Source organism: Ambystoma mexicanum, chromosome 8 (genome assembly GCF_040938575.1).
Source record: "Ambystoma mexicanum isolate Mex_15411 chromosome 8, UKY_AmexF1_1, whole genome shotgun sequence".
Lineage (NCBI taxonomy): Eukaryota > Metazoa > Chordata > Amphibia > Caudata > Ambystomatidae > Ambystoma > Ambystoma mexicanum.
In genome coordinates this window covers 175,889,761-175,917,035 of record NC_090929.1, presented here as the reverse complement: position 1 = coordinate 175,917,035, position 27,275 = coordinate 175,889,761, and the positions used below count along the sequence as shown (strand labels likewise).

Sequence of the window (27,275 nt, the reverse complement as noted above, 5' to 3'; positions counted from 1 at the left end):
CTGCTAAGAGGGACCGGTCCCGGACTCTGCCCCCATGTGCCTTAGGGTGCAGGCGTCCCCGGATTCGGTTGTCTCCACGGCGGCCAAGAAGAAAGCGGCGGGGCGACGGACTCAACTTCGACCTCCCCGCTGGACACCGAGGGGGAAGACAGTGGACGCCATGGGGCGGCGGGTCATCTCGTCGGCGGCAACGACGATTAAAGCGGCCAACGCCCTAGCGATTGTGGCACGCTAAGACAGAGAGCTGTGGTTTAAGATCGCTCCCCTGCTGGACTTCCTCCCGGACGACAAGAGGGCAGAGCCCCTGAAGAACCTACAGGAAGGGGAGGTGGCTTCGGACCACGCCATAACGGTGGTCACGGACATTGCTGACACCGTTTTTTGCCAGATGGGCAACAGCGTTTGCCTTCGTCGGCGCGGCTGGCAACCGATTTCCGCCAGGACGTGCAGACCAGGGTTCTGGACATGCCCTTCGACGGGAACAACCTGTTCGGCAAGACAGTGGACGAGTCACTGCAGGCCATCAAGGCTGACATGGAGACGGCTCGGGCCTTGAGTGTTCTTCAATGACGACGGCCGTCCTTTCAGAACTCGGGAAGCAAGCAAGGTGCCTCCAAAGGATTCAGCGGCGGCTCCTCGTCGTACCGCCAGGTAGCCCGCTCCTCGTCGCAGGAGGCCTACAGAGGACGCGGCAAGACAGGAGGATCCTCAACTACTGCTGGAGGTACGGGCGATGCTAAAGAAGGGAGCCAAAAGAGGCTCCGGGGCTCCGGAGTGTACTCGCGATACTTCCTCGTAAGGAAGAAGACCGGCGGTTGGCGACCCATCCTGGACATTCGTCATCTGAACAGGTGCATCAAGTTCCGGATGGTCACCCTCCAGCATGTGCTGGGACAGCTGGAGGAAGGCGACTTCCTATTGTCGCTGGACTTGGAGGATGCCTACTTTCACATCCCCATCCTAAAAGGACATCGAAAATTCCTGCGATTCGTGGTCCATGGGCGACACATCAGTTCAAGGCCCTTCTCTTCGGACTGAAGTCGGCGCTCAGGGTGTTCACCAAGTGCCTAGCACGAGTTGCGGCACGGCTGCGCTTGCAGAAGATCCACGTCTACCCCTACCTGGACGATTGGCTCATCCGAGCAAAGTCAAGAGAACTCGCCGTCGACCACACAGCGAAGACCGTCCAACTGCTCACGGATCTGGGATTCTTGATCAACTTTGCAAAATCCCACTTACCATCGCAAGTCCCCCTGTTCCTGGGAGCCAGGCTCGACACAGTGGCGCGATTGGCTTCTCCATCGGAAGAAAGGACGAAGGTCATCCTGGGCAAGGTACAACGGCTATCGACCATGGTCATGGCCAGGGTGAGGTCCATCAAGTCCCTGCTCGGCATGATATCCTCCTGCACCTACCGCGTGCGTCTGTGCAGACTTTGGATGCGACCACTGCAGGAGTTCCTCGACGCCCGTTGGATGCAAGCGGCGGGCAGCTTCGAAGACAGGATCTCGCTCAATGAGACATTCCTCCAAGCAATCCGTGGTGGGGCTCCCGCGCACATCTAGCGGCGGGCATGGACTTCCAGACCCCGGCACATCAGGAAAACGTGACGACGGACGCCTCCCTGGAGGGATAGGGAGCGCACACCAGAGATCTTGACGCAAGAGGCTTTTGGCTCCCGGAGGAGAGGTCACTACACATCAATGTCCTGGAGCTCCGAGCCGTGTTCTTGGCCCTCAGGTCGTTCCTTCCGTCCCTCAAGGGCAAGGTGGTAAGGATCTTCACAGACAACACCACCATGATGTTCTACATCCGGAAGCAGGGAGGCACCAGATCCCCAGACCTAACCAAGGAATCCCAGGATCTGTGGCACTGAGCCATCGCCCAAGGGATGTTTCTGGTACCCTTCCACCTGGCAGGAATAAAGAACACCATCGCCGACTCACTCAGCAGGGAGCTGCGCTCATGCCACGAGTGGGAGCTGCGGCAGGATCAAGTGGATCTACTATTCCGACGATAGGGCAATCCCCAGATCGAACTATTCGCGACAGCGACGAACGGCAAGTTCCAGAGGTTCGCCAGCAGGTTTCCCCAGCCGAAGAGCATGGGCGATGCCTTCTCATTCCCCTAGGACGGCCTGTTCCTGTATGTGTTCCCATCTTTGCCGTTGCTGCTGCGACTCATGAGTCAACTCAGACGGTCCCAGTGCAGGATGATCCTTGTCGCACTGGCGTGGCCGAGGCGAATCTGGTTCCCGGACCTTCCGGACATGTCAGCATCCCCCCCAGTCAAACTGCCGATGGACGTGGATCTTCTCGCCAGAGAAGGAGGTGCCATCCTCCACCACGACCTGGGTTCTCTGAACTTGCAGGCCTGGCTCCTGCAGCACTAAAGTTTGGAGGGAACGATATCCCGGCAGACTGCAAGGAGGTGCTTGCGTGCTATGGACACAAATGGAAGAGGTTCTCTGTCTGGTGCCATGCACAGAAGATTAACCCTCTGCGGATTATGGCCCCTCAGGTGCTGCCGTACCTACTGTCGCTAGCCAAGACGGGGCTGGCTCATGCCTCCATCAAAATCCATCTAGCGGCAATTTCCTGCTATACCAGAACTCCAGGGCTATCATCTCTGTGGTCCCATCGCCTGGTGAAGGAGTTCATGAAAGGACTGTTCCGGTCATTCCCGCCGGTGAAGGCTCCGGCCACGGCGTGGGAGCTCAACATGGTGCTGAGCAGGCTCATGTGTCCGCCATTCGAGCCTCTGCATTCGGCACCGTTGAAATTCCTATCGTGGAAGACAGCGATTCTTGTGGCCATCACCTCCGCACGATGAGTGGGAGAGATTCAGGCCCTCTCCTGTAAACCCCCATACTTGACATTTCACGAGACGAGGGTAGTGCTGAGGACGCATCTCTCCTTCATGCCCAAGGTGCCGTCGGACTTCCATCTCAATGAGCCTTTGGTGTTACCTGTTTTCTTCCCGTCGCCTTCGTCGTTGGCCGAGAGGACTTTGCACTCGCTGGATGTGGCTAGAGCGCTGAAGTCCTACGTGGACCGCACGAAGACCCTTCGGAAGACGTCGCAGCTATTTGTGAGCTTTGGACCTGTGAACCAAGGGAAGGCCCTCTCGAAGGCTTCCATTTCCAGATGGCTCTCCGGCTGCATCATGCATTGTCACTGGTTGGCAAACCGACCGTTGCCTGGCCGTCCGAGAGCCCATTCAACCAGAGCGATCACTGCTACTACGGCGTTCCTGTCTGGTGTGCCCTTGCTGGACATCTGCAGGGCTGCTACGTGGAGGTCGACGCACACCTTCACGAGATTCTACTGCGTCGACCGAGATTCCAGGGAGGAGTCCAGAGTCGGCCAGGCAGTGCTGTGCAACCTGTTCGCCTGAAGGTGGGCCTGGTGAGGAGGTAAGAGATGCTTAATGTTGAGTTGATGAAATGCTTAATGTTGAGCCTTGCCACCTCCCGTGGTTGTCCATGTGTGTACTGCTATGTATTCTTGTATTCATGAGCATGTGAATCCATGCCAGACCCCATGCTGGAGAAGGAACTAGTTACCTTACCTGTAACTGTTGTACAGCATGGGTCTGGCATGGATTCACATGTGAACCCTCCCTCCTACCCCTCTGCAGCTCTTCTCTTGGTCCTACTGCCACTTTACGTGCTACCAAATCTGAAGATGGCTGCCAGAGGAGGGGCTCAGGTAGAGGGCAGTCATTGGCTGGGGGCAGTATGACCCAGAGACCAGTGATTGGTTATTAGGAGAAAGACAGTTCAGAAACCCATATCATATCAAGGTTAGGTGGATAATCTCTCTCGCTGGACCTCATTTTCTAGGACTCCTGGACTTGTTAGTAAAAGGCTCCCATTTGTGGTAGGTGGCCCACCTATTTGGGTCTGCGTTGATTGTTTCAAAGAGGGGGAGCAGAAGGTGTCATGAACCAACGGACGCGTCCTTTCTGGACTTCATGGTCCCTGACCCATAGGGGCCTGCACTCGGCAGTACTCCCAACATGGCTGCCGAACGCGGAACGCTGTTTACCAGTCTCCGCGTCGTACGCACTACGTTTTACAAAGCTGAAACACCCGCGCGGCCCTGCGCTTCTCAACGCTACCGCTTGCAGTAGCCAGACGTGTGCTGCCGTAGTTCGTACATTGAATTCCTTTGATTCCTGATTCCCGGTCCCCTAAATTCCTCCTCCTTCATCCTTTCCTTTCTTGTCCTCAGTTTGTTTCCCGGATCTCCTTTGCACTCATCCTCCGAGTGCACTCCTCGCCGTTTCCTGGAACTTTCCCAGATATCGGAACGCTTCCTGGAGACGGGACGCCGATCGCACGCTCGAACCCGAGGAACTACGCGCTGGGTTGTTCAAGACCGACCCGAACTGTGCGAAAGAAGACTTCATCGAAGAACTCCAATAAACAACACAGACGGGTGAGAAGGGGGGAAACTTGTGACAGATTGAGACGCCAACAAACTGATACAGATACGGACATGTAGGCTGCAGTTCAAGACCTCATGCGAGGCATGCAGGAGTTAACAACAGAAGTTCAGAATCTCAAAGCCGAGAATGCTGCATTAAAGCAACTAGTCCCGTCACGTGATTCCGCGACCAAGGAAAGTGTATTGCTGGATGGAGTGGTAGATAGATATGATGGCTCATCAAAGAACCTTCGTGGCTTCCTCGATTCGTGTTTAGTACACTTTACCTTTAAGCCCTACTACTTCTCTATCCCCAGGGCAAAGGTGGGCTTTATGATTTCGCATCTTTCCGGGATTGCATTAAGTTGGGCTACACCCTTAGTTAATTCTGGAGATGCCCTTCTGGATGACTATGATGATTTCGTACGGGCTCTAAAGACCATGTTTGACCGCCCAGAACAGGTTTACAGTGCCCAAGAACGCCTACTGGATTACCAACAAGGGTCCCAGGATATGCTTACCTATTTAACACGCTTTAAGCAACTGGCCAAGGAAGCAGATTGGTCCTCGGAGGCCTGCTTTACCCTTTTTTCGAAGAGGACTGAATGAAGAGATAAAAGACGAGTTAGCTAGGGTAGCTCGCCCAGGTTCCTTCCAGGCTTTACAAATAGACTTTCGTATACAGGAAAGGAAGGCGGAAAAGAAGAAGACTAAAATGCCCTACCAAAAGACCTCTACAGAACCTTCCTCTAGACCTGAGTCCGCTCCTGCCCCGACCACAAACCCAGAACCCATGCAACTAGGTGCCTTCCGCGGACCCATAACTCCGCAAGAAAGGATGCGACGAATTCACACCGGGCTGTGTATGTACTGTGCCTCTGATAAACATCTTGTGAGAGAATGTCCTTTAGCCCCTCCACGGCGTTCGGGAAACACCAGCTCCCGATCCTAGATGGAGCACAGCTTCGGGAGAGAGATGTTTGCTCCACATCTATTCCATCCTTGAACTCTCCTGGACAAAACAACCTTGTGATCTTGCAGGCCTTTCTATCGCCGTCCAAGAAAGAAGCTTATCCCATTCTGGCATTAGTGGATTGTGGGGCCATGGGGATATTTATAGATCATGATTGGGTCATTACCCACCACATTCCATATGAAACACGAGACATCATGCAACCTGTGGAGGCCATCGATGGAAGACCTCTCTCTTCAGGACCCATAACCCTGCAAACCAAAGAGATCCAGCTCTCGATAAACCATCATCAAAAGGTGATCAAATTTGACATCATAAAATCTGCCCATTATCCAATGGTACTGGGTATGCCATGGTTACAGAAGCACAACCCATACATCAACGGCAGGATCCTTGTTTCTTGGTTCAGAACATTGTATGTCTCACTGTCTATCCCTGAATTCCTCGACAAAATCCTCTGAAGGTATGCTAACAGACCAGCAAGGCCCATTCACGGTCGCAAATATTATCCAGGTTCCCAGGGCCTATCAGGATTACACTGATGTGTTTTCATCCGCCATAGTTCAGGCCCTACCCCCTCACAGACCTGAAGACTGCGCTATTGATACTGAACCCTCAGCAGTGATTCCCTTTGGAAGGATGTTCATTCTATCAGAACCTGAGAAAAGGGCCCTCCGAGAATACTTGGATACTAACCTGGAAAATTGCACTATACGACCATCCAAATCCCCGGCGGGAGCTTCGTTGTTTTCTGTTCCCAAGAAAGATACCAAGGATCTTAGACTTTGCCTTGATTATCGTGGTATTAATCAATGCACCCTCAAGGACCGCTACCCGTTGCCCTTAATCTCGGATATCCTGGAAGCGGTGAATGGAGCTGTAGTCTTTACGAAATTGGATCTCAGAGGTGCCTACCATCTGATCCGTATAAAGGAAGGTGACGAATGGAAAGCAGCCTTTAGAACACCCTTTTGTCACTTTGAATACCTGGTTATGCCCTTTGGACTTGCCAATGCCCCAGCGGTCTTCCAACGTTTTATGGATCGGGTGTTCTCCGATATGCTGTTCCTCTTCGTCATGGTTTACCTGGACGATATATTGATATACTCCAAGGACCATCTTAAGCATGAAGAACATGTTAAAGCAGTCTTACAGTGGCTACGTGAACATAAGCTCCTGGCTAAACCCGAGAAATGCATTTTCCATGTCTCTACTGTTCACTATCTCGGGTTTGTCCATAGTCCAGAAGGAATTGGAATGGACCACTCAAAAGTAAACTCCATTCTATCCTGTCCTGTTCCAACTACTTTGAAACAGATTCAATCCTTCCTGGGGCTTGCCAACTTCTACCGAAAATGTATACTTTCCTTTTCAGAGATCGTACAACTGATCATTACATTGTTGAAGAAGGATACTCCCTTTCTCTGGACAGCAGCCCAAGATGAAGCGTTCCAACGATTAAAGTCGGAGTTCACACAAACCCCCATCTTGGCTCAACCTGACATTGATCGACACTTCCTAGTGGAGACGGATGCCTCCAACGACGCCAGTCCTAAAACAGGAATTTGAAGACAAATTAGAACACCCCATTGCTTATCTCTCACGAACCCTGACTCCTAGCGAGACCCATTATTCTGTTCTGGAAAAGGAACTATTAGCCATCCGTCAAGCCTTCACAGAGTGGCGTCATCTACTTCTGGGAGCAAAACATCCTGTTTAGGTCCGCACGGACCATCAGAATCTTCAAGTTTTACAATCCCTGGAATGTAGTAATAGTAGTCAAGCCTGTTGGGCCTTCTTCTTTGCCCAGTTCCAAATCCATCATGTTCCTGGAACACACAATATAATTGCTGACTCCTTATCCCGACGTCCCGACTATGAAAATCTTGAAGACCGATCCTTCCCAAAGATGTTTGTAGCCCAAGCAATCAGTCTTCTGGAAGACATTCGGATTCAAACCCAGTCCTCCGAGATCTGGAAGGAGTTTACCAGGAAGGATCGATGGAATCTTAAAACAAAGGATGGGTAATGGCCTGGTCATCCCCACGCAGAGATTGCGACAAAGTATTACAAGCCTCTGTCATGATACCCCTCATTCAGGACATTGTGGTATCACCAGCACTCTCCGTTTAATACAAAGACAGTTTTGGTGGCCAAAGATGAGAGTTGACGTCCAGCAGTACATCCAAGTCTGTGCAGTCTGCACTCAAAACAAGCATAACAAGAAACCGGCGGGTCTCCTACTCCAACCAACGTTACCAACAAGACCTTGGGAATTAATCGCTATGGACTTTATTGTGGAATTGCCACCTTCCAGGGCATACACAACTGTCATGGTTACCATTGATTTATTCACTCACATGGTTCATTTTGCACCCTTATATAAACTACCATCTTCCTCAGAACTCGCTGGAATCTTCCTGGAACACATATTCCGACTTCATGGACTCCCTTCCAAGATCATATCAGACAGAGGACCTCGATACATATCTCAGTTCTGGAAACACTTATGCCATATACTAGGCATCCAACGTGCCCTCTCCTCAGGTTATCATCCACAGACCAACGGAGCTACTGAACGTATGAACCAAACCCTGATGCAGTATCTTCGCTGTTTCACCACCAAGGTCCAGGACGATTGGTCACTCTTAATACCTGTGGCTGAATTCACCTACAACAATTCGGATCACTCGGCTGTCTCAAAACCAGCCCCTTCTTCTGCAGCCAAGGATTCCACCCTTCGGTACTACCATCCATTCTCCCACATCCTACACCAGTTCCTACAGTTGATTCCTGGATTGAATCCCTCATCAACGTACACAAAGAAGCCAAAGAACACCTCGAAAGGGCCCAAAGAAGCACTAAGCGGACTCCAAAAGAAGACCAGAGCCTTCTATTGCAGTGGGTGATATGGTCTGGCTGTGCTCGAAACTACTGCCTCGACACTTACGACCAAATAAGTTGTCTCCCCGGTACTTTGTTCCTTTTTCCATAAAGGAAATCATTAACCCAGTGGCCTTCCGACTCAAACAACCAGACTCCTGGAAAAGGATCCACCCAGTTTTTCACACTTCTCTGTTGAAACCCTCCCAGTGAACGCACCTGGGAACCAGTCTCAAACCTAAATGCCCCCAGACTACTCCGAAGGTACCACCTTATACACCCAGGCAAATAGGCGGAGGAACAGGCTTTCGGAGGAGGCATGCTGTCATGAACCATCGGACGCGTCCTTTCTGGACTTCATGGTCCCTGACCCATAGGGGCCTGCACTCGGCAGTACTCCCAACATGGCCCGCTGAATGCGGAACGCTGTTTACCAGTCTCCGCGTCGTACGCACTACGTTCTACAAAGCTGACATGCCCCCACGGCCCTGCGCGTCTCAACGCTACCGCTTGCAGTAGCCAGACGTGTGCTGCCGTAGTTTGTACATCGAATTCCTTTGATTCCTGATTCACGGTCCCCTAAATTCCTCCTCCTTCATCGTTTCCTTTCTTGTCATCAGTTTGCTTCCCGGATCTCCTTTGCACTCGTCCTCCGAGTGCACTCCTCGCCTTTTCCTGGAACTTTCCAGGATATCTGAACGTTTCCTGGAGACGGGACGCCGATCGCACACTGGAAGCCGAGGACCTACGCGCTGGGTTGTACAAGACCCGAACTGTGCGAAAGAAGACTTCATTGAAGAACTCCAATAAACAACACAGACGGGTGAGAAGGGGGGAAACCTGTGACAGAAGGTAACTCCCTGACACTGGTGCTCTGCATTTTCTGTGCGAAGAAATCAGTGATGTATACATTTCTTTAAAAACATTAGTGGCTGATGGGGTAAAATCATGTATTAGCTCTTTATTACTTCAGGTCCTAAGGGGTCCAAAGTTTCACCCTTTGAAGGGGACTCGTTAGTCAATAAAAGAGGGGTATTGGATGCTGTAATCTCCCTTGGAGTAAATTGTATTGTTTCTTCCTCACCTTCCCCCCCCCAACCTTGTTTACTGCTCACGAAGTACATCAATAGTTGTACTCGCCAAAGAATGGACAGCGCTGGCAGAAAGTAGTTCTCTTCCTTGAATATTCGTGGCTGCAGCTTAACTGCAGCACAACTGCACTTGCACCGCACTTTGCGTGCGTGGTCTGCTTAAGGGGCTGTTAGTCCCTTTTCTGTGTCTTCAGTCTGCCACCGGACCAGTGACAAAATACCAGTAAGTTAAAGTGTTGGGCATCCCACGCTGTAGCCTTCACTGAGGAGAAACAATGGGAGTTGAAGCAGGTCACAGGTCCTGCAATGCAGCTGAACTTGTGCCGCACGTCGCCTAGTAAGTATGCTTTCTATATTCCCAACCATTTCTCTGGTATTTTTCACAGATGAATGCTTCCTCTCGCAACCTTTAAGCGTATGGCATGCCTTGAGCCTTAAGGGCATTGTACTTGGACAACTCCTTTTTGTTCCACCTTAACATCCAGACTTTCTGCGCACTTTCATTATTTCTGTGTATAATGCGCACATTTTTCTGTTTGCTTTTATGCAGTTTTTGCATGATTGTCTTTTCACTTGTGTATCTTTTGTTAACTCACTGATAACTTCCCACTCACTCAATCTTAAAATGGCGAAAACCAATGTATTATATTTTCCTGCAGCCACTACTCATGTTTTCCTGTCCTTCTACTCTACCTCTAATCTCGGGATCATCAATGTATTTCTCCCTTTTCCTTTATCACCTACATCTATTTTCCTGCTTTCTCTTCTTTTCTCGAACTCTACATTGGCAAAATCTTTCCCTTTTCTTACTTTTTTGGGCCATTGTGATCCTCAATCTCACCCTTGTTTTTTCCAGGCTTGACTATTGTTACTCACTTCTTGTTGGTCTCTGATCTTGCTTCCTCTGCCCTCTCCATCTTAGTTATTTAATTGTTTAAACCATGGATCTAGCTTGGAAGAACCAGAGTGCTGTAGAAGGTTTGGGTAGCCCACGTTTGGGCTGTGCTTTGGGCATTCTGAACGTCCATTGGGATTAGTCCATGGTCAGGTGCTATTGAAAAAGCCAGGTTTTTAGGGATTTACAAAATTGGAGAATTGTGGAGGCATTCCGACTTAATTCTGCGATAGAGTTCCAGTGGGTGCGTGAGAAAAGATGGATTGTTTGGGGGTCCTCTCTTTGCAGCCTAGTTGAGATTCGAGCCGGTTCGTCGATTTGCTGCGTGAGGATGTGTGCCACCAGAAATGTGGAGCTTAGCCTCCTGGTATGCAGGCGTGCTACTCTTGACTGCTTTGTAGATGTAGTATCCTGGACTGGAGAGGAAGCCAATGTAGTTCGCATAGGACGAGAGTGATTCGGTCAAATTTCTACGCACCCTTAATAAGATGTGCTGCACTGTGGTGGACTGCTTTTGGGGGAGCCAACTGAGCAGCTGGGAGCCCTGTCAGGAGGGCATTTCCCCATCGATGTGCGAGATCACAACAGTTCATACTATTCCCATTTAAACTGTATCATGTCCCACCACGTCCAAGCTCTCTACTCTGGTTCCCCAATTCCTCCTCCTCCTTCTTCTTCTTCAATGCTGCTTCATGTGCCTGATCTTCAAGCGCTTTCCTGGGGTTGCTACTCCATACCCCTCCTCCCTTGTTTACTTGTATGTTTCTACATGCCCTCTCTGATCTGTCTCAATATTAATCAAATATCATCTTGTTTCTGTTTATTTTAACTTCATGCCATGCAAGTATGGAATCCTCTTCTCTTCTGCTCCTCTGGCCCTTTCCCTATTCCAAGCACCTCATTTTCATGTTTTTCCATCTGTTTAATTTTGATTTGCCTAATTGTCATTTTCCCTGCAAAATATTGTACCGTTTGTGATTTTGACCTATAACTAACTTAGAGGCAAAGCATTTGCTATCTCATTTCAAAGATGGATGGAAGCAGAAAACGTCCACAGTTCATTTTGGGTTACTATTTTTTTCTCATAGATAGCATTTCAGAACCCCCCAGAGAGGCTGCATAATTATGGTCCGTAGGCAAAGCTTAACACCTCCATTGGTTTTGGCTCATAAGTAGCAATTAAAAGTTTAAAACAGCAATATAGAAATTGGATAAAGTCCTACAGACATAAGTTGGACAATGAAGCAGCCCATGTAATGCTAAAAAATGTTAGCAAGTTTAATACCCCCAAATAATTCTGGAAGGCTATACAATCAGTTGGATGGGACAAAGGTCAGGAGCGATGAAGCCTTTCATAATGTCATTTCATAGCGAGTGTTGGAAGGACTACTTGAAGGATATCATATGATATATTTTATTTGGATCACACTACGAGGCACGGGAGGGGACCAAGGGAGGACAAAACAATGATCTTACTGGGCCCAGTGACATTGAGAACGCGCAAGTGCAGAGGAGAGGGAAGGGGGAAAGTGCAAGGGAGAGGAGAGGAGTGAAAGGCCCTGAACAAGGCAAGGTTAAGGCGCAGACAAGGGGTGTCTGATAAGTGCAGGTAAGGGGACTGTGGGGTTACAGATACAGACCCAAGTGCAAGGGTTGCCAGGAGGCAGTGAGGGTGTGTAGCTGGGAGGACAGGGACCTGGGCCCGTAAATCAGAGGGTAACCAGGTGCCCAGTGCCGAAGCAGAACAGATCAGCAGGGGAGAGGAAGAGCAAAGGCAGAAGCAAAGAGGAAGGTCTTGAGGTGCTTCTGGGGAGGCCCCAGCCGAGGAAAGAGATCTACCCCCAACTCGTTGCTTGGAGAAGCGACTGACCCTGAGGGAGTTGGAGGTGGAGGAGCAACGAGCTCGAGTAGGAAGGTATTTACGGAGGGAGAGTTGAAGGTATAGTGGACCCAGGCCCCAGAAAGCCTTGTGGACAATGCAAAGGGTCTTGAATTTAAACTGTGCAGCCACTGGAGCCAATAAAGAGATTTCAGGGCTGGAGAGATACGATCCCAGGGCTTGAGGCCAAGGACCAGTCTTGCAGTCCTGTTCTGGATGAGTTTCAGGGGCATAGAGAAGAAGCAGACAGATTTAGAAAGGCTGTTGCAATAATCCAGCCTAGAGAGAACCAGAGTTCGAGAGACGGTGAGCTTCTTGGGGAAGGAGAGGAAAGGAAGAATACCTCTGAGGAGGTGCAGTTAGTAGTTTGACTTCTTAGAGATGTCAGAGATGTGAGAAGAAAAGGAGAGTGTGTGGTCAAAGATGACCCCGAGGTTCTTAGCCTTACAGGTGGGAGCAGGAAGAGGGCCAATGGAGGCCGGCCAGAGAGTGACAGGAAAGGAGGGTGCAGGTTTGCAGATGAGGAGAATCTCTGTTTTACTGGCATTAAGGAAGAGATTGTTGGCGGTACACCACTCCTGGATAGCAGTCAGAGATGAGAGAAGGAGAAGAGGTGGCAGAGGGACGCCTGAAAACGAGCTGAGTGTCATCCGCATAGCACTGAAAGTTGGGGCACAGAGCGGAAATGCGGTGGGCAAGGGGTGCCAGGTATTGGTTGAAAAGCCGGGAGAGAGGTTAGAGTTAGACCCTTGGGCAACACCACAGGTAGAGAGTGAGATAGAGGAAAGGAAGGACCCAAGTTGGACCTGGGAGGGTCGATAAGAGAGGAAAGAGGTCAGCCAAGCCAGGGTCTGATCAGTGATACCCAGGTTATGACGGAGATGGTGGAGCAGGATGGCATGGTTGACCGTGTCAAAGGCAGAAGAAAGATAAAGTAGGATGAGGACAGAAGGGATGTTATAGTCGAGGTTGGACAGTAGGTCTTCACGGATGTTCAGGAGAAGAGTTTCCGTGCTTCTGGCAGCTCTGAAGCCAGACTGATGGTCATGGAGGCAACCAACAGAATCGGTGTGAAGATTAAGCTGGGAGATGGCCAGCTTTTCCAGGAGTTTGCCCAGGAAAGGAGTGATGGAGATCGGGTGATTGTAAGCCAGACATGAGGGATCTTGAGAAGAGGGGGCACAAGAGAGTGCTTCAGAGGGAAGGGGAAAGCTCCAGAGGCAAAGGAGTGGTTGCAGAAGTCAGCCAGAGCAGAAGGAGGGTGCCTATGTGGTCCTTTGATGGTTTTGAACGAACAGGGAAGAACCTGATTTGTTGAGACTTTCATAGATCGGACTTGTCTGGAAATCTGGTCAGGGGAGAACAGAGGAAAGGAAGAGAAAGGGGAAGGGGAGGGGGAGACAGGAGGATGGCCGGAGGTAGCAAATAGAGAAGGGGGAAGAGAGGGTGAGAACGAGAGGGTGGACAGGATGTCCTGGGATTTTGAGATTAAATGAGGCAAGGGCCGTGCAAAGGGCCTGGGAGGCGACAGGAGAAGTAGAGACTGCAGCAGGGTTGGCCAGCTCCTTGCAGATTTCGGCCGAGTTGTTAGATGCCGCACAGACGCAGGCTGGGATGTGGGCTCTCTTCCTAGTTCTGACAAGGAGCCGGTATTGCCTTTGGAGCAGGCGGCAGGCCAGCTTGTCAGAGGATGTACAAGAAGGCCGCCATTTCCTCTCAGCCACCCTACACTTGCGTTTAAGGGTAGCTAGGTCGGAATCGTACCAAGAGTTGCACTTGGCTTTGGGCTTCAAGTGGATCCTCATAACAGAGGCAAGAACTTGAAGGGTATCAGAGATAGAAGAGTAGAGCATAGAAAGGGCTGCGTCGGGATGTGAGTCAACCAGACTGGAAACAGACAGGGATGCGTCTTCACTCCGTCTTATTTATGTATATCTATCTGACATCTTAGATATTTTTTTGCACTGTGTAACCTATCCACTGAGACTGGGTCATCTTAAAATCCCCACATTACTCTTTGCAAACAACGTCCTACTATTCGACGGTACACCATCTGGTCTGCAGAGACCTATAAATGTATTGGCACTCTATTTGCGGCTAAACAACTTGACCATTAATGCCAATAAAACAACAATAATGACGTTTCCCGACTTAAGATCGAAAGATTGGTTCATGGTTTATTGGAAAAAAAAAAATTGAAGTTGTCAATGAAATTAAATATTTGTTTTTGCCAATAAGCCCAAGTCCAGTACTCTCCAAGTTAAAATCAGCATACTAAAAGTCCAATTGCTTTCCCATTGTAAGAAAATCCAGCAGAAATACTGCAAATATGCCCTTACACTGTTAATCACCTATGGTAAGGGTTTGGTTTTATCATCTCTTCTATATGGGCTTGGGTTTATGGATTTAGATTGGCAATCGGTAGAGCACTTGGAAAAAATTGCTACATCTACCAATGGATGTTCCGTTTGTCCTGATTTGTCACGAATTAGGTTTGTTATCTTGGCAGTGGACAGTACAAATCACAACACTGAGGATTTATGTTAAGATCTTTGCGCCCGCCCATAGGATCTTTATTTGCTGATCTCAAACTTGTGATTCAATATTAAAGAATGCGGGAAGGAATAAGAACAGTATTTTGATAATTTCTGGAAAGGTCTATGAGAGAATAACGTTGGACCAATGGAATGGTGACCAGAACCAGTTATGTAAGTAGAAATTATATCTTGAACTGGAGAATCACTACAGGCTCTATCAATCGTTGCCAGAGTAGGTCAAAGAATTCCCTGATTCGAAATATCGCTCAGTGTTCATGTTTTTTTGCTTTAATCTGCTACGGACGCTGGATAGATGAGGTAGAATTAGAGGCTTATCGCCTGAGAAATGGCCGTGCAGATGTTTTGGCGAAAATACCCTCGAGTCCCTTAAATATTGGATGTTATTTGGTCCTGCACTCTCTGTTGACAGGGTTTATCATTTTGGATGATTTGTGACTCAGCTGACTAATTTGATTTCTGAGTGGTTTTGGAATGAACTGTTTTGGAGGGGAAATCCTTCATTAACTCTTGCCCTTATACAATTTAAAACAAATTTCCATGTCGCGTTAGGGGAAAATGTTTATTTTTAGTTTTATATTATTCAATTTTGGACAAGCATGGCAAGAATATGGACATGTAGGACTTTGTGTACTGTTAATTATTGTATTGTTGAATATTGTGTTTTTCATGTGTTAATGTTTTATAAACTAATGAAACAAACAATAGAAAAGGGCACTTAAGAACTATTCGATTAAGTTACATACAATTGGCTCCTGTGTTATGCTTTAGCACACCTTTCCTTTTGGTTCCTGGGTAGCGTGTGATCATGAAACCGAGGCAGCCAGGGATATTGTTTTAGAAATGCATGTTGTGGCATGCCACTGAAAGACATTGGAACCTACAAGACAGATGAGGTTTGGGGAGTGCAGGTAGGATGTACTGCTCTCCATTGACAATACATATTTAGTGATTTGCCCAAAAGGCCATGTAAACATAATTAAGTAAAATGTTAATATGGCATATCTTCTGTCCTAAAAGTTATGTTTCAACCCCCTGTGATGCTTAAATGGATTGAACATGGTAAAAACATCTTAAACACAGAATTGTATTATTCTGGATCAGATCAATTGAGGCTGATCTAATCCAAGCATTGTTGTATTTTTGTTTTGTAGGATCTTCCTGATAATCTGGAGGATTTTCTGTTTCCGCTGGATGCTGACCTTGCACAGGACATGTATGTTATTGGCGTTCAGGAAGGGTGTCCTGACAGGTAGTGAGCACTTTTAAATTTTCCACCGTCATGACATGCATTTGAATGTTTCTGGTATAAATTACATTTAAAAAAAAAAAAAGAAAAACAATGGGAACCATTCTGCACCTGTTTCATTATTTAAGGGTGCATTTTTTTTTCTCCATGAACCCCACCACTGAACAGTCTGAGCATCTTCCCGTACCATCTGGAAATATGATTATCTTCTAACCCTCCTTTGAAGCTGCCACAAACCTACACCACCCACCCATCCAGTAAAAGAAAAAACACAATTATAGTTGTCAGGAATACACATTCAAAAGAACATTAGGTCAACATTATTCTTAATTTCAGATTCAGAAGCCTGGTGGAAGTCCTTAATGGACGGACGAAAAATGAAACATGTAATCCCTGTGGCTACATTTTTGTCTGATGTTCTTCCAGAGGTTGGAACTGCTTAACCTCTGCGCTTATCGCTCTCTAAGGCTCAGCTGCCATATGATAGTTTCGAGGGGATTGTGCCCTCCGACGTATTCCACATCTATGACAGGTAATGTCCACAGCTGTTCTCCTTCGGAAAATTTTCAGCAGAGGGCGTCTTGCGTCGATGACGTCGATCCGTTGTGCCTCGAAGGCCTCCGTCGAGGGTCGACGTCACCGGATGTTATATATAGGAGGCACGGCGCCCGTAGCCTCCGTTCAATTTTTTCTGCGAACGTGTTCGCTTCGGAATCTCGATTCTTCTCTTCGATAGCGATGTCGTCATCCTCTTCTACTACCCCGAAGTCGAGCTTTACAAAATGTCGGGACTGCGGTTTGAAGATGTCCATCACGGACCCGCACGACATCTGCCTCTGTCTGGTGCCTCGGCGAAAGCCAGGCCACCGACGACTGTGAGGATTGCCAGTCCCTGACGTCTAAGGCCTTGCGGGAATGGAAGGGGAAATTGAAGGTAGGTAGGGTGTCTAAACCCCTTAAATCGAAGTCCGCTGGGCTTTCGACCGATGACTCGAGGGGCGAATCTCCGCGTTGGCGAAAATACAGGGGGTCTCGGTCTAGGAGTGGTTCCCGCCATTCCTCTGTCTCGTCGAGGCATTCTAGGAAGCGCCATCACCGGTCGCCTTCCCCTTCCTCCTCGGAGGACGACTCCGCCAGATGGTTTACTTGTATCAGCAAGACTTCGTCGACGGCCGAATGGGATGCATTGCGCCAGCAGATGATTGCGATTTTCATGTCCCAAGGCACAGTTCCATCAGTGCCTTCGATAGAAGCCAGCAAGGAACGGTCTCGGTCCACCACTTGCACGCCTTCGGGCTCGGGCGGTCGATGCGATTATCGGGAGCCGTCGAGTTCCCGGTCGGACAAGGGAGATCACCATAGCCGTACCAGATCCAGGTCCAGGTCCCGGTCCTCGACGCCATTGAGACTGTAGAAACCTGTGAAGCCTTCGAAGAAGGCGGCGACGCCATCGGTGCTGTGTCCGATCGAAGGACTCTCTCAGGGCTGCGGCCTCGAAGAAGGTGTCGATGCCGTCGTCGCCTCGGTCAACGTCGATGCCGATTCCCTCGGCGCTGTTTGTGGTGGATTTGCTGGAGGTGCCCCTGAGGGCTGTGGAACCTCCGAGAAAGTCTAGCAGTAAGTCTGTGAGGCTTGCTTTTGACCCTTTTCTGTTCCTCCTCCTAGGATGGATTTTTTCCAACCTTTAGAGTGTATTTCAGAGGTTGAGGAGATGGATGTACCTGTACCTGATGTCCCTGATGACCTTTTGTCTGGGCACAGTCAGTTGGTCGACCTCCGTCAGTCATTGCATGACACCAGTGGTCTTGACACCTCTCCGGAGGTGGAGTTTGGCAGGCCTGAGCCTGGGGCGCATGCCGATTCCTCCTATAGGTGTCTCATGTCGAGGTTGACAGAATACTTGGGGTGATCTGTTCCACCTGTTGAGTTTGATCTGAATGATTTGACGGACATACTGGATCAAGGTCCACCCACTGACCCGGTATTGCCGTTTCACATGGCTTTGCAAAGGAGGGTGGCGGCGGCTTGGAATGCTCCGTAGAGTTTACCGGCAGTTAGTAAGTCGCTTCCGAAAAAATACCGCCCATCCAGTAGTGACCCCTGCTACTTGCCGACGCACCCTACTCTGGAGAGTTTGGTGGTGCAGGCGGTTACGGCCCCCTCGAAGCAGGCTGCGTACCCTACCATCCTTCCTGATAGGGATGATGAGCGCTTTGATGGTTGGCCGAAGAAGGTATTTTTGGCTGGGGGTATGGCATTGAAGTCGGCCAATTCCACTTGTGCCTTGGCGAGATTCACTTATACTCTGTGGAACTGTGCATCTTTGGCGGCTGAGCATATTCCCGAAGGGGAAGAACGGGATGGTTTTCTAGCCCTCGTGCAAGACGGCAAGGATGCCATGTGTGAATCCGTTCAGTCGGGTTTGGACACAGCAGACTGTGTCAGCCGGGCCATAGCTGCGAGCACCGTGATACGCAGGTTTGCGTGGTTGCGGAAGTAAGGGTTTGCTCCTGATGTGCAATCCCGGCTTCTGAACATGCCCTTTGATGGTGTTAATCTGTTTGGCAGCAAGGCTGACGAGATCCTTGAGAGGTTGTAGACCTCCAAAGCTGCAGCAAAGTCTTTGAGCGCTGCAGTACGTCAACCGCCACCTTTTCGTCCTAGGGGACAGAAATGGAGGGGAGGTTCCTTTCGGTACTACTCTTCATTTGGTAGATCGAGAGGAGCTGCCAGTCAAAGCGGCCACCGTAGGAGTACCCGAGGTGGAAAACAAGGTACTTGGGGTGCCAAAGCCGCTCGGGCAGTTGCCTCTTTGCCCTCAGGCACTGCCACAGCCACATTCCCTCAGTCATGAGGCCATGTCCCATGGTTCGCCAGTTGGGGCCAGACTTGCGCAGCATCTTGGAGAATGGCGTGCCATTACTTCAGATGTGTGGGTTCTGGAGATCATAGCCCATGGCTACTGTCTTCCCTTCCAGCAGAGGCCTCACGACAATCCATCTGGGAAGCTCTCTTTGAAGCGTCCAGATCCGCTCCTTGCGCAGGAAATCCTATCCCTGCTGGAGAAAGGTGCTATAGAACTGGTGCCTGTAGCAGAGAGGAACAAGAGATGGTATTCCCCTTATTTTTTGATCCCGAAAAAAGACAGGGGATTGAGACCCATCATGGACTTGCGTTGGTTGAACAAGCTCCTCAGGAAGGACAAGTTCAAGATGGTAGCTCTCAGGTCCTCCAGGCCCTTCAACTTCAGGATTGGTTGGTGTCTCTAGACCTCAAGGATGTTTACTTTCATGTGCAGATTCATCTCAAGCACAGGAAGTACCTGAGGTTTGCGGTTGGCGACTCGCATTTTCAGTTTCCGGTCCTGCCATTCGGATTGACCTCCGCCCTGAGGGTCTTCACCAAGCTGATGGTGGTGGTGGCAGCATATCTCAGGAAAGGGGGATTCACGTCTACCCCTACCTGGACGATTGATTGATCAGGGCGCGCTCTCCCAAGCAAGCCCTGGATCATCTGTCCGTCACCTGCCACTCCCTCCACAAGCTGGGCTTCTCCCTCAATTTAAAGAAGTCACATTTGTCACCTAGCCAGCGGCTCCAATGCATCGGAGCAGTGCTAGACACATCCCTGGGGCAGTGTTTGCCTCCCCAGGTGAGGGCTCATCACATTCTGCAGATGGTGGACAAGTTTCAACGTGCCCAGAGTCTCCCGGAATTCAAGTTCTTGAGGTTGCTCGGCCTCATGGCATTCTGCATTTTCCTGGTGCCGGAGGCCAGGCTGCGGATGAGATTTGTGCAGTGGGCTCTCAAGATGCAGTGGTCGCAGTTCTCCGGCAGGATGCCGGAACCCGTTCAGATTCCGACCTCGGTCGACCCAGGATCTTCTATGGTGGGCCGTCGAAGGCATTCTGATGAAGGGAGCACCATTTTGGCAACCATGGCCGGAGGTGACGATCGTGACGGATGCATCCCTCACAGGTTGGAGAGCTCATGCCAACGAGTTGACGGCCAGCGGTCGTTGGTCTACGTCAGAGTCCAGACTCCACATCAATCTGTTAGAGCTGAGGGCCGTCAGGCTGAAGTCTTTTCTGCCGTCTGTGTGGGGGAAGAATGTCCTGATTATGACGACAATACAGTGGCCATGCACTACCTCAACATAAAAGGGGGTGCAGGGTCACTCCCGTTGTGCAGGGAGGCGATGCAGCTCTGGTTCTGGGCCATCCAGCTGGAAATTTCGATCTCGGCAGCTCATCTGGCAGGAGACAAAAACACGGACGCTCTGAGCAGGCATAGCACAGTGTCTCACGAGTGGGAGCTGGCTCAGAAAGTTCTTTTGGAGATCTCTGCCCTTTGGGGAACCCCACAAGTGGATTTCTTCGCCACCAGTGTCAACAGGAAGTGCGAGAGATTCTGCTTGCGGGAATTTCCCCCAAGAGGAGCCTTGGGGGAAGCGTTTGTAGTGGAGTGGTCCTTCCCACTGCTGTACGCGTTTCCTACAGTTCCCGTCATTCCGCAAGTGTTGCAGAGGTTACGGAGGCTTGGTTCCCGAATGATCCTCATTGCTCCTGCATGGGCCGGGAGAGCGTGGTACCCGGACCTTCTAGACATGTCCATCTGCCCTCCACGCCGTCTTCCCTACCGAGATGATCTGCTCTCACGGGAGGGGGGTCGGGTTCTCCATCCAGAGGTCAAGTCTCTCAGCCTTCATGCTTGGTATCTGAAAGGTTGAGGTAGAAGGATTGGGACCTCCCCGAAGACGTGATGGAGGTGTTGCTTTCGGCCAGAAGGCCCGCAACGAAATCCCTGTACCGTTGCCGTTGGAGAAGGTTCTGTGACTGGTGCAGGGTACAGAATGTGGATCCTTTCCAATGTTCCATTCCTTTGGTTTTGTCTTTTTTGCTTTCTTTAGCCCACAAGGGCCTGCAAGTGGGTACCATTAAGGGTTACCTGGCGGCGCTGTCCATATTTAAGTGCTCGTCTGAGGAATGTGATTCCTTTGATTTCTCAGTTTCTAAAAGGGCTAACTAATGTGTTTCCACCGTCACCTTTCCAGGTGCCGGGATGGGATTTGAATTTGGTTTTAAAGTTCCTAATGGGAGCTCCGTTTGAGCCCTTACATTCTTGTCCGTTGCGACTTTTGTCCTTTAAAACTGTATGTTTAGTTGCGGTTACTGGATTGCAGGCACTTTCCGCCAAGCCACCCTTTACTGTTTTCCATAAGGACAGGGTTGTCTGCGGGTGCGGCCTTCTTTTCTTCCAAAGGTTGTGTCGGAATTCCATTTGAGCCAGAAGGTGATTCTTCCAGCGTTTTATCCTCCTCCACATCCTGGTAAGGAAGAGCAGAGGCTCCATAGGTTGGATCCTAGGAGAGCTTTGAGTTTCTATCTCTCACGGATGTCCCGGGTCAGAGTGGATGATCAGCTCTTTGTTGGTTATGCTGGAAGGTGCTTGGGTCAGGCCTTGTCCAGATGGATCATTTTGATGATCTCTGAGTGTTACCGTTTGGCGGGAAAGGACTCCCCAGTAGGCTCACTCTACTAGGGTTGTGGCTACCTCCACTGCTCTACAGGGGTGCGTTCCTATTCGCGATATTTGTGAAGCAGCCACATGGGCCTCTGTCCATACTTTTGTGAGACACTATTCCTTGGACTCCATCCATGGGCAGGATTTGGCCTTTGGTAAGGCAGTCCTCTATTCAGCCATTTGATTGGGCATTCTAAAATTGTAAATTCTTTTCCCACCTCCATATGTTGATACTGCTTTGGGAGTCTGTCACAGATGTGGAATACGTCGCAGGACACAATCCCCTCGAAGAACAAGTTACTTACCTTATCTGGTAACGTTCTTTCGATGGGATGTTACTACGACGTATTCCACATCGAACCGTCCCAGCCTGCCCCTCTACAGAATTTCCTGTGCGATTACAGCTTACGTTTCTGCATGGCTTTCAGCAGTCATACTGGCAGGAGATTGGTACCACACGTTCTGGGAAAAAACTACAACTGAGGCTACGGACTCCGTGCGTCCTATATATAAAATCCGCTGACGTCGACCCTCGACGGAGGCCCTCGAGGGACAACGGATCGACGTAATCGACGCAGGACGCCCTCTGCCGAAAATTTTCCGAAGCAGCACAGCTGTGGACATTACCTGTCATAGATGTGGAATACGTTGGAGGAACATCCCATCGAAAGAACGTTACCAGATAAGGTATATAACTTATTCTATTATATAATCAGCAGAATGCTTATGCTGATGACATCATTCTGCTTGACCTGACCGCCAAAGGTGTCCAACGAAAACTGCACGGTCTTCTTGCCTTCCTTCAATTGAACGATCTAGAGATCAACGCTAGAAAGACCAAAGTTACCTGGGTGTAACAATAAACGGCAGTCAGCAAGAGTTTCCAATGCAAGAAACTCTGTAAACTAAAATCAAAAGCTTGACGACACAGGCGAAGATACTTGATAAAAAAATGTGTCCGCTTCTCGCTGACGCCGTTCATAAACTTCTACAAGGACAAGGTCTTACCATCAATCGTCTATGGAGTCGAAGCTATGCCCTCAATTCCCACTAACATCTGGCTAAAACCTGAAGGATATTTCTGGAGAAATTTTTTAAAGCTGCCATCTTCCACTCCCATGGCCTCCATCCAGAGAGAACTTAGTCTGGTGTCTCTCAAAGGCACTGTCGACCTGAATGGCCTGATGTTCTTCAGAAAGATCAGAGTTGCAAATCAAAAAATTCACAAGGTCATTCGTGCGGAACTGAACAGTGGTAACAACAAAATGCTGTCAAGATGGGCGTTAAGAAAGCAATCACTTCTAGAAGAAATAGGAAGCTCCATGACAGAACTTGAAAACAATCCAACGAAAACAGCAAGACGCCTGAAACAATGGGACTGGAGTAACACTTTAGAAACCGCTGCTAAGAATAAACTTACCATTCACCTGCCAATAAACACCCCAACAATAAATGAACCAATGGGATATTTGGTTAGATTTCCAAACAAGAAGCTGAGGTCCACCTTCTTGAGGGCACGACTGAACCTACTAAAAACTAACGAGGTCTTGGCAATAAGAGGCAGCTCTAGTGAAAACACTTGTTGGTTCTGTGACCAGAAAAACACAGTGGAAATATTAAGACATGTGCTCCTCTCTTGTCCTAGACTGACAACAAAAAGATGGACCCACATGGGGCACCTTTTTTGGGACTCAGTGCTTAGAGGAGGAATACTGGGGGAATCGTCTGAGTGGTCAAAGTATAAAATCAGTCATAGCAGTAGGACAATACCTCGAACATTGGTTTGGATCCAGGGAAAAAAACCTATAAACTAATCAGACACAGAATGAAGATATCTGGCCTGACGACTGAAATTATCAAAAAGAAAAAAGGAAAAATCCTTTCTCATTCTGTTTTTTCTTTCTTCTTTTATACTTCAGTTTATTCATTTATAATGTGCACCAGACCCAGGGGTATCAGGGCACAGCAGTTACAGATAATGCAAAGCTTGGTTAACAGGTTACAGAATTGGCAGTGCAATCAAAGTAGTGCAGATGAGGATCACAAAAAGAGAAAAGAAAACGCAGTGGAATATACATAAACAAGTAATTACAATTTAGACAAAATACAGAGGCATAGTTCATATAAATAGGATACTGAGGGGTACAGGCAAATATACAGGAGGGGTGCAGTGGTGCGAGAGTATAATCCGGACTAAGGGATACATATATGCAGACATTAGATGTCGTTCGACTTAAGCCAGTTGATGTAACTTTGGATAGGATTGATCTTCTCTAATGTGGTGTGGTAAGGAATTCCACAGTTGAGCAGCTTTGACGTGGAAGCTGTTTGCGCCAACCTTAGATAGCTTGAATCTAGGGATGGTGAACCTTACAAGACTTTATGGACACAAATAAACCAAAACAATTATGATGGAAGACATTACTTGCAAAAATTGTACAAAAACAATTGAACCAATAAATAAAATAAATATGATAGTTATTATATCTGCATCTTATTTTTTTGATCTTTTCTTTTCCTTTTTGTTATGTATTTTGTGATATTTGTACATAGGATTTTCTGTTAAAGTTACTTCGATATTGCTAAAAAATTGTTTCAATTTTAACGCAAATAAAATAAATTATAAAATGATTAAAAGTGAAATAAACCTATATTTCAGGATAATATCTGTGTTCAAGTAACTGGTACACACATAAAAGGTTTACTGAAGTTGGTAGTGTATCGCAGGAGGCTGCACTGAAAGTAAACCTCTGAACGTACAGCTCTAAACCTAGTCTCATGGCCTCTAACCCACTGATTGAAATTCTTCTGGTTGTTTTTGTTTTGCATCAGTATACAGAATGCTGCTCATTACAGACATGAATCATTAATGTACAAATGTCTTGGAAATGTGGACACTGTACCTTTTTATGTCATTTGCCCTTCATCAGACCTGCAGCAGTTTGTTTAATGTGTTTATCTTCACTATGGGTAGACCAGTAACTTAGGAGACCCAGTTGTGGCAATGTGATCAAGGAGTGCTTGTTTGAGAGATTGTTGAACACTTTGAGTGCAGCTAGGACGCAGGTATGTTCCTTTAAAAAAGTGTTCTCTTTTTGCCCATACAATATGCGTGTGTGTGTGTTACAGTCAATTTTGAGGTGCTAGCTGGGGAAGCTACAGGGATTCTGGAAGCTGGGCCACACACGAGTTATGAAGAGCTTCCCGGAGGCAATACGAGGGGGGCTTTCAAAGATTTTCTTCCCTGCTTGTCTGCCTCCTGTGCCTAGTAGTCTTCCAAGAAAGTAGTGATGAGCACAGGGATAGATGTATACCTTGTGAAGGAGAACCGTAGATGCAGAAAATATCCACAGTTGTACGCTCCTTGCTAGCTAGGGATATACTTGTGCCTCAATCAGATGTAGAAACCAATAGGTCTCATCACTCTGCTATATCAATGCAGAAGGTGTGAAGACACTTTTCAGATAACCCACAGAGTACAGCTATAGCAGTGATGAATCACTAACCGATCACTCCTTACATCAAATTTACCTGGGTCTCATACATCCTTTCTACATTTGTCTAATTTGGGAATGTTCACTGGTACACCCAGAGCCAGCCCACAAAGCTGGGGCATAGCGCAGTACTGTGCCTGCTTCTTCCAGATCCCAAAATAGTTTGATTGAGGCTGTGACCCCTCGGTCTACATCAAAGAAACACTTGTGTATAGGCGCGTTATAAATGCCATATCAATTCAAAGAAGTGAATCAACCAGCCAGTGGGTGGAAGGGGGAGACATTAGAGTCTGGAGACATGTATCGGTTGCCAAGGGGAGAGTGAACCCCCTACCAAGGATATTTTTAATTTGCACCAAGAAAGCTTATGAAAAATGTGTAAAGACTATATCATTGTGTTCACAAGGAGCTTTGCGACTGTGAAGAAGTCCACTTCAAGTAGGGTTAGGCAGAAGCCCATACCAAGGCTGGTTTGCAAGCCTCCACAGTTTCTCCTTTTAGTTATGTTTTCCAAAGTGGTAGGGCCAGTTAGTTGTTTAGAGTTTGGACTTGATGTGCACCCTTGGTTTTAGTTTTGCTAGGTAGGCAACTTCCCTCTTAGCGATGGGGCTAGTTAGGCGTTTTTCCTATGATTTAAATAAACATCTTTTGAAATATGACCCAAGGTAGCCCGAGTGGTTCTTCTGGTTCACCACACTCCCCTCCTCCTCTACCTATATGTTGAATCCTTTAGACACTCTACCACAACATTCACTTTCACCAATATGTAGATAGCACGCAAATGTACTTCCACATCATACGCAGACACTGCCTCTCCACCATCTCCACCTGGATGGCCACCCACTTCCTCAGACTCAACCCATCCAAAACAGGATAACTCATCTTCTGCCTCCCAGGCACAAACCCAAACTCATCACAGACGACCATCAGGTATTCCTCGCCACATCAGTCAAGTCCCTTTGCTTCGGGATTGACCCCTAACAATCCTTCAAACACCACATAGCCACTATCATCAAAACATGCAACCTACAGATGAAACCTCCTACGCAAGAAAAGAAGCATCCTTCTCCCCTTGCTACTTCCTTGCCGCAGTCCAGGCACTATTTCTCTCCAACCTGATGTATGGAAACCCTAGCTTTACTAAACTCGCCAAAAATACTCTTGCCACCCTGCAAGCCAAACCGCATTCAGCAGCATTACTCATTCTACATCTACCCAAACGATTGTGCATCACCCCAACCCTCTGCCAACTCCACTGGCTACTAATACCCAAGAGTAGTCATCCAAATCAAAATGGTATCTGTGATGCTGGAAATGCATTGGAGGGACAGGGCCTCCCTGTCCTTGTCCTGTAGTCCTTTTTCATTGTGTTCTGTATTGTTTTCTGCCCAGGAGTCCATGTGGGACTCCTGGCAGTGCAGCTCTTCCTGTTTTTGGTTTGGGGTACAGACCCATGGGATACCCTTATGGCACCCATGGGTGGGGGTACAACCCTGTGCCCTTAGTGTATGTTTTAGGGCACCTGTGGGTGGCCCGCAGAGCAGGGTATGGGCTGGTGGCTGCTCCATGCTGAATTGACAGGTGCGCCGAGTATCCTCCATTTTGGGATACCCAGGCCCTGCCATTGGAATCAGTTGATTCCTGATAGGAAACAAGATGGCCCCTGTGGCCTCTTGCTTTCTATTGCCTGTTACCATATTTTCCCAAAGTCCTGGGAAGCCCTGGCTCTGTCCCTTCCCCCTGACTGGCTGTTGGGTGGAAGTTCCATATTTGGTGTTTTTGTGATGTCCAGTCCAGACTGGCTGGAGCCTTCCCAGTGACTGTATGTTGTGGGTACGCCCTGTCGGTGGGACCTGGGTGAATGGAGTGTGTGACCAATATGCACTTCTTGTTGTGGCTGTCTGGTTTCTGGTATGAGAGACAAAGACTGAGACAGCTCTGCCCGAAACTGGCCTGAATGCAGTGTGTAGTGTTGAATGGCTGGGTACTTGTTCCAATCCACATTCCTTGTTGTGAGTGTCTGAGAGGGAGGAGGATGGTCTGAATGCAGTGTGTGCCTGATTGGCTGACTGCATGAATTCCCTTCTGTATGATTGGCTGCTGAGTGTGATCCAGCAGTGTGGATGAGAGACAGGATAGTATATCTGGAGACCTCTCACCACTGGAAATTGTTCAGAAGCTGTGTCTACACTTGAAGAGTAACTGGAATGGCTAATCCTCGATGCCCAGCTGGAAGAAGACGACTTGCTGTTGCATTTGCTTCGACCCGATCCGAAAGCTGCCGAACTCGTCGAAGACTGATCC

The 27,275-nt window shown here is 48.6% G+C and overlaps 1 protein-coding gene across 2 annotated transcripts in view; it reads left to right on the top strand.

Moving 5' to 3' along the window:
* Positions 1-27,275, top strand: part of INPP5E (inositol polyphosphate-5-phosphatase E) — a 542,414-nt gene that overhangs the window by 237,720 nt on the left and 277,419 nt on the right. For both annotated transcript variants that reach the window (XM_069609582.1, XM_069609583.1), the window contains one exon: positions 15,861-15,958. In XM_069609582.1, the coding sequence (XP_069465683.1) occupies positions 15,861-15,958 (98 nt within the window). The remainder of the gene's footprint in view (positions 1-15,860; positions 15,959-27,275) is intronic.